Genomic DNA, 7,991 nt, shown 5'->3' on the forward strand with positions numbered 1-7,991 from the left:
GGACGGTTGGGGGTGCATAAGACTGCCCTGCTTGAGAGCCTCTCGCATCTCCTCAACTAGGGTCTTGTCCTCGAAAGTCCCTCATGATCCATGGATCTTCATCCTCCATGCTTTTCCACTGAGGGTGCCTTGTGAAGGAGCAGGGTCTTGGGTGGTTTCAGTCTTCCCTATTTGCATTTCAAGAGCTGGTTGTTGTTGTTGACCTTCCCTTCCTACTGACATGTCGGCAAAGGGGTTCTCCATGTCTGCCGACTCTGTTCGACCTAAACGTCTAGACATGTTGGAAAATGTACCTCTTAACCCAGACGCTACAGAAGGAGCAGGAGAGTTGGGAGAGGCCACACTAGTGAAGGGGGCTTCGGAGCCCTTGGACCCAAGGGGTCTTGCATCACCTCGTCCAAGCTCTCCGTCTCGTCGAAGCTAGGTGGATCCTCCTGTCGAGGTCCTATTACGGAGTGGGATCTAGGAATCGAGCTTCCGGATCGGAATGATCCCCAGCTAGGACGAAAGGTGGGTTGAGTGTAGCTCAAAGCACTATCTTCAAGCGAGGGATCCTTGGACAATTTTTTTAAAGATCGCAAGTGCATGTATGAGACCTCTAACAGGGCACACTCAGGCTGAACTATAATTATGTAATCTTTTCTGGACTACCCCAGAGGTATCCCCATGGTCGTAGGGATAGCGCTATGGCAACGGCCGTAGGGATAACTTAACACACCAGTCGATGGGATACCAGTATAGTAACGGGCGACGGAATAGTACCTAACATGTCGGTTGGCAGGATAGGTAGTGCCACATGGACGGGAGAGGATGCATGTGTTATCCCTACGGTCGTAGGGGTGAGCTAAGACAACGGTCGGAGGGATAATGAGGTCGATGGGATAATCGAGTATAGCGACGAGCATGGGGGTAGCAAGATGGTGAGATGGTCACGGGGATAAGCTTACCATGCCGGTCGACAGGATATATGAATTGGCCGGATATGAATATGGCCATGGACATGGGGATAACTGAAGGCACCGATCGATAGGATAATATTATAGCGACGATCATGGGGGTAGCGCTAAGGCCACGAGTCAACAGTTGTCAGACCGACGGGATAGCTAACTCTGACACACATTAATTAGGGTGACGAGTTAGACCATGGTCAGAAGTTAGGTCGTGGGGATAGGCGCTATGGACATAGGTCAATGAAGTTTGATTGGTAGTATACGGCTATGGCGACAGTCGATAGGATAGCTCTGAGCCACCGATCTGTTGGGGATAGAGATGTGCTATGTCGCTGACTGATTTTTTGATGATTTTTTATAGATTTTGAGTTTCTATTCAGGTTTTTTTATGCTAGGGGGATGCTATACTACCTAGTCTACCTACTCAATGCAAAAAACTTGAAAGAAAAACAACATTTGAGTGCTAAAATGAAAGATTTCTTGAGGGGTGACTGTTAACACACAAAACAACTTTGAAATTCAGCTTGATTCTTCATTCTTGGTTGTTTTTTGTGAGATTTGACAACATACACACCTTAGCAATCTAAGAAACTACCTTCCTATCATCTCAAAACTCAAACAAACCTAGAAAGCAAGCTTCCTAAGCTCAAAAAGGCGCTACAACATGAAATGACAGTTTTGCGTCTCTTTTCCTTCCAACTCATACTTCTTTCCTCATTCCTCAACTAAAACTCCATAACAAGGCTCCAAGTCAAGCTTAAAGCCTTGTGCAATGGGTAGATTATGGAAGAAAGCAAGTGCAAATGCAAATGCAAAAGCATACCTCCATTCCCCGACAGTGGTGCCAAAAATGTGTTGTCTCGACGGTGACTCATGTGTCATGGGGATCTTGAAGGAATGCCGTTGGAGCCTCCACTCCAAGCTACTTCCTTGTGAGAGCAATGCAAGCATGAGCTGTCCACTTGTGTCACACGCAAGCAGCTTCTGGATTGTCACAGTGTGCCATCACAAGAGAAAGAGGGAAAGGGGAGAGGGAAGGAGAGAGGGGAGAAGGGAGGGAGAAGGAGAAGGGGAAGAGAGAGTGAAGGGGGTAGAGTGGCAAACACAAAGGCACTACGAAGGAGACAAGATAACACCCAAAGAAACTCTTGAAAGAGAAGAGGGAGCTTGTATTCCAAACTTATGCATACAACAATGAAGACCAAAGTCAACCATTTGGTCTTTTATACATGTCACCTTTTGAAGGGAGGGCCAACACTTTTCCTTTTAGCACTGTCCCTTTCTTTACATCAAAAGGCTCTTGGGCCCGTTGGGTCCCAAGGCATATTTGCTATCCTTTCCATCTCTCCCAACTGTCGGAAATAGCACTTGTGTATATAAGAGACATGACTGGCATTAGGAGGTCCTCCTAACTGGGTCCCAAATAGCGTTTGTGTTAGCCTCGCACCTCCGAGCCCTAAGCTATTTAGGGTTCAAACCCCCTGTATGAGGCTCACTAGAGTGGCAAGGCCGATCTTGGGCTACTTGTGGCTTGACCCCCATGAGGCAATTAACTGCACTAACCACATTTTGTGGCAATTTGTAGCTGGAACCTGCAACCTGTGACTGTTGGGGTACTTGGGGCTCAAACTCCCTGATCTTGAATTGTAATCCTTCCATAGTTGCAACCATTGAAGTAAATCATGAAGCCTAATCAACTCTAATCACTGGTTACCCTGCATTTGTGTATGTATTTTCTTTCAATAGGGCTTGTGTTTGCAATTCATCCTCACATGCTTTTTCCTCCAATGGGGCATTGCATGTGTAGCACTCCCATGTCCATCTCTATCTCCATTGAGATACACGATCTTCATTTTCATGTGTTGTTGAGCTTGCAAAAATCCATCCTTGTATCTAATACTCCCAAGTTGTACTGGGAGTTGTAATGGAACATTTAGCTCAATCAGCTCTTGATTCTAATTTTTGTGCAAGAAGTTATGTATTCAAGTTTTATGCTCATGTTGAGCGGTATAAAAAGTTTGTTAAAGGACTAAAGTCTTTGTGACTCAAAATCTCTAAGAGAGAAAGGAACTGTGTGAGAAAGAGAACGGAATAGGAATACTTTTAAAACCCTCTCATAATTCTTCAACAACTAGCTAGGAGTGCAGGACTCTAAGAAGAGCTTTAGTGGCTTACTCAACCCCTTATGACTTCTTTAGTTATAGCAAGCACAAGTAAAGCAATAGGTTTCACGGCCTTGAATGGAGGCAAACGTAGCTAGGGCGCTAACTCAAGTAAGACCAATCCACCAAGTCCGCAAGAATGAAGACAAAAAGATTCAAAAGTATCACACAATGATAGACTCCCTACACCATATTTTCCATTGCAAACTTACTAGTGATGCGGCCCCGACCTTCATGATTGACATGCACCCACCAAACATGAGCATGATACCTAATAAAAGAGAACTTAAACTGTGTCTCTAATGAAGAGCTCGGCATAATCCTCACCTTGCAATAGGAAAGCTTGCCTGAGAGCTTCCTCTCCCCCAAGTCCTCATCAAGGAAGTAGTCCTCACTAGCAAATACTAAGAGAGTGATTCTCCAAAGAGTAGAAAACTTTTGCTAGGACATTTTAATCTAGATACTTGGGCAACTGCAAAGCCTTCTTGAGAGTTTGAGTCGGTGGAGGACCAAGTTGAGATGCTTGGAGACATGGGCAAGGACAGTTCCATGAGCAATGGGAAGTTGAAGGATTGGGTAGAGTGGAGGGCGTGGATCAGATTAGTACATAATGCACATAAAAGCACATGATGCACACAAACATTGTTGCAAACAACCTCTGCTAGGAATTTTGATCTGGATACTCGGGCAACTACAAAGCCTTCTTGAGAGTCTCGTTTGTGAGGGAGCAATCTGAGAGTTGCTTATAGACACAAGTAGGGACAATTCCATGAGTGATGGCAAGCTAGAGGACTGTTAGAGTGGAGGTGCACATCACATCATCACATAGTGCACATAAAAGCACATGATGCCCTCAAACAAAGGAACGACACATAAGAAGGTCATGCAGTCAAACCATAGTGAGAAGCAAACAACAACAACATGCATATAAGCATAGTGCACACATAACATGGCAAAGCATAAGCTGACAATGCTGTAACACATGGCAAAGCATAAACTAGCAAAGCTGCAACACACACACACAAATTGGCAAAGCATAATGTTACAACACACATGCATAAGCAAACACGTGTAAGTAAACACACACAATCCATACATATGAACACGCACTCAATCTCCACTCAATGCACACGCGTGACAAATATACCTGTGATACAACTACTACACAACATAATCAAGTAGCATGCATGTAGCAAATAGAGAATGTGTATGCAAATGATAATGCATATACTCCACGTGGCATCATTTACCACATGGAGTTTCCTTTTCCATCTTTGTTGATTAGATAAGATGTGGTTGCCACACCCTCAACCATTTGGCAAATATTCCACATCGTTGGGTCAAAATAAGCACGACAAAGTAGATTCTAGTCAACTTATCTAGAGCCACACTTAACCTAGGTTTAGCTAAGACTTACCTAATATTAAGGCCATCCTCAAAGCATATACTCATTTGTCTTTAGATGAAAAGGGCCCTTCAAAATCCATCTCCCCCCCAAAGTTTGACCAAATCAAGCTCAAACTTTGACTAACAATTAAACCATTGACGGAATTAAACCATGGAAAGACTAACATTTTGTCATCGTTTTCAAGGTAGAATTATTGTTTTTGGAAATGATATAGATTGAAATCAATTGCACTTTTTCTACACCATAATTTTATCAAATTGTGCCAAGATCGAGGGTTGTCTTCACATTAGGTTTAACATATTCCAAGCCATTTTTGAGAAGGCTTACATTAAGTTTTAACACTATATATTTACTTTTGGCAAATATCTTGATCACCCCTTGATCATCATAAATCATAATGCACTTTTCATTTATGAGTAGGCTCCCCACATTGAAAGCTAGATTCAGAGCCTCAAGGTGTTGAGAATGGTGTAAATTGATGGTCTAGAGCGAAAATCCTCAAGTGGGCATTTCGGTGGTGAAATTAAAGATGCTTTGAAGGTTTCTTCTCTTCTGGTGTATGTATATGCCCATGAGCTTGGATAGAAAATGTGGAATCGTGTGTGCCCGTCCATTTTAAGAGGAGGAAGGGAGGGCAGCGTGACATCATCGATGAGCAATGTGGAGGATGAAGATGGAAAACACAGGGCGTATAATAAAAGACGCGATCCGGAAAAACTGCCCTATGGAATTCTGGATTATTCAGTGTGTGTGGGTGTGGGTGTGGAGATGGGTGGCTCATCCACACGACACACCACCAACAACAACACCGCCTTTTGCTCAGCTACCATCATGCATGCTGCCTTCCTGTGCTCTCCTTTCTGCAGTCAAATTGTTACTTATTCTACTACTCTACTGCTTTAGCACTGACTTGCTCTATCTTATGTGTCATGACGCCGGCTTTGTGTACCCTTCGTCTCTCGGTTGCTCTGTAGCTGTTTCAGCGAGTGTTTCTTTCCATCCATATGTGTCCGAGCTGAAAGTTTTAATCTTCAGCCAGCGCCTTCCTTCACTACCGCCTGGTTTACCAATCTAGGTCTCTGTAGGTGTCTTGCCCTTACGAGCCCTTTTATTGTGGTGTACCCGGGGATCCTCCCCTCGTAGTTCGTCTTCTGAAGTGAACCAATATGGAGAGCATCGCTTGTTTGTGATTGCAATCCAGCTCGTCTTAAGAGTCTTTTCATACCAAACATAATGAGGGGGGCTGTATACGAAAACTTGCAGTCCTATTTTGGCATCTCTTCTGAGGATAAGAAACCCAATGACAGGGGACAGGGGAAAGGCTATGGCATCTCGCTGTTCAAGAGACTTTTTGATAGTCGTGGAAAAGCATCGGAGCAGGCTCTTCCTGATGCAGTGGTGAGCAGAAAACGGTTATCGCGCAAGGGCTCTTCTGGTAGGGTTTATTCAATCCGCGTAGGAACGCATTGTGACTCCCGCCTGTCTCCTCTTCCAAATTCTGAGACAGATTTTCCATCGAGTTGTTCTGCAATGCCCTCTTCACAAGTGTCCCATGGGGTGGATCGAGGTCGGTCTGACCTTCCAATATACCACGGTTGGGGAAGGAGCCCCGTGAGCAATCGCGCGATGGAAAAGATGAAGTCGCCCGGAAAGAGTGGTCTTCCTGATTTGGATAGCAAAGTACATCAGGATCCCATCATGGATCGTTGCAGGATTGATGTAGCCGCAGTGCATTCCGTCAGGAACTCCTTGGCTGACCCATTCGATAAATGTACAACGCAGTACTACTCCTGCAGAAAGAAAGGGATGCAGAGCGTCAAAGTGGCCTCACAGATTGCCCGCTCCGAACAGCCTGATGCTACTAGTGCCACGGAAGGTGATCAAACGTTGACGAAGTGTTCTGCTGGATCTGATTCATTGCAGTTTTCAGAGTCTTCCGACGTAGAGGAGCCCAGCACGACTGCACTTGAGGGTCTGCATGGAATGCATCATACTGTATCTTTGGCAGAGAGTTCTTGTGCAGCAGCGGCAGCGGCAAACCAGCCAAGCGAAGAAGCTTATCCCGTGTCGCGCAACTCCAGAGGATTGTCCTCTACAGGCGAACTGTTGTTTAAGTATAGAGATTTAGCAGGAGAGGGAGAGCTTCCCAATAATGCATTGACTTCCTGTGACGTCGGATGCTCTGAACAAACAGAGGAGGGAGAGAGCAATTGGGAAGGTGGTACTTTTGCTCCATCTCTTGCACGGCATCACGGGCGGAAATTCCCCCCTCCTCTGAACTTTTTGGCACTGCAGGGCTACTGTGACAATAGGAGCCAATCTTCTGGATCTTGTGGAGCCGGCTATAGCCTCCGCTCTCTGAGGAAGGATGGTCGATTTGTGCTACAGGAGGTGAAAGCTCCCACACACCATTTCTTCCGTGTGTCCAGGAAAGACGGGCGTCTGAAGCTGGAGTTGGTCTATGCTGTGTATGAATCCGATGATGATATGAAGAAGTCGGAAAAGTATTAGAGATTGCGAGCAAATCAGAAGTGGAAGAAACATCCGACATCGTGAGCGAATCAGCTCCCAAGGCAGAATTGCCAAAGTCATCACATCCTGTGATCAAATCAAAGGAAAGGGTGACTTTAGCGTGTGAGAAGGAAAGCAGTGCGGAGCCAACTTGCTCTCATTCTTCCACAGAAGTGGACTTGTGCGAGCAAGATATGGTGGTGGCTCCTGTGATTGGATCGCCTTCCAGTGTAGAATGCTCAGAAATCAGAAGTACTCTGTGCGGTAAGCAGAGGTCCAGCGTGAAGTCGAGGAGCAGCTGGGTTCATCCCACCGACTGGGTACCAGCTTTCTGAACTCTCATGAGCTCTTCACTCTTTTGATAAGTGACCTGCAAATAGCTTACAACTCCTTGTATTATAAAACCAACCACTGCCTTTGTTTCTCGGCAACTCAAACTCAACTGGCTACAATGGTCAGTCATGAGGTCTCTGGCATGAACATATAGATGCTGAATTCAAATGTTGCAAGAACATATATATAGATGCTGAATTCAACAACATTTGGTGACCCGCTACAAGTTAGCTTAGTCGATTAATTTTTGTGGGAGGGAAAGAGAGAGAGAGAGAGGGGGGGGGGGTGAGAGAGAGAGAGAGAGAGTACAGCAGGGGGTCTCTCTCTTCTCTCTCTCACACACACAGCAGGTGTGTGTAAGAGAGAGAGAGAGAGAGAGGGGTGTGTGTGTGAGAGAGAGAAGAGAGAGACCCCCTGCTGTACTCTCTCTCTCTCTCTCTCTCTCTCTCTCTCTCTCTCTCTCTTTGTTATAAGAAGCGTGCCCATAGTCACCACGAGTACTGAACGCGTGCTTTGCACGGGCAAAGATGCAGGACCATCCTGAACCACTCCCCATTTGAAGGTGGATCTTCGATTTTTAAATTGCTAATCAATTCACCTTGCATACTTGGATTGGCTTTTGAGATT

General features: G+C 45.4%; 1 protein-coding gene across 2 annotated transcripts; it reads left to right on the top strand.

Annotated features, from left to right (window-relative positions):
• Window positions 1-5,334: 5,334 nt before the first annotated feature.
• LOC147896448 (uncharacterized) lies at window positions 5,335-7,541 on the top strand. 2 transcript variants are annotated; one of them, XM_087381878.1, is made up of 2 exons: window positions 5,335-6,738; window positions 6,909-7,541. In XM_087381878.1, the coding sequence occupies exons 1-2, from the start codon at window positions 5,754-5,756 to the stop codon at window positions 6,992-6,994; spliced, it is 1,071 nt and encodes a 356-aa protein (XP_087238004.1). In that variant the 5' UTR covers window positions 5,335-5,753; the 3' UTR covers window positions 6,995-7,541. The 2 variants fall into 2 exon arrangements, with proteins under 2 accessions (XP_087238004.1, XP_087238003.1); XM_087381877.1 differs by having other exon boundaries at window positions 5,335-7,541.
• The last annotated feature ends 450 nt before the right edge of the window (window positions 7,542-7,991 follow it).

Source organism: Dipteris shenzhenensis, chromosome 11 (genome assembly GCF_047967505.1).
Source record: "Dipteris shenzhenensis isolate YYH24624 ecotype China chromosome 11, Dip_SZ_1.0, whole genome shotgun sequence".
In the NCBI taxonomy this organism is placed as follows: Eukaryota; Viridiplantae; Streptophyta; class Polypodiopsida; order Gleicheniales; family Dipteridaceae; genus Dipteris; species Dipteris shenzhenensis.

Excerpts from the sequence above, each read along its gene's own strand:
- LOC147896448 (XM_087381877.1), top strand. The coding sequence starts at position 5,754 with ATGAGGGGGGCTGTATACGAAAACTTGCAGTCCTATTTTGGCATCTCT.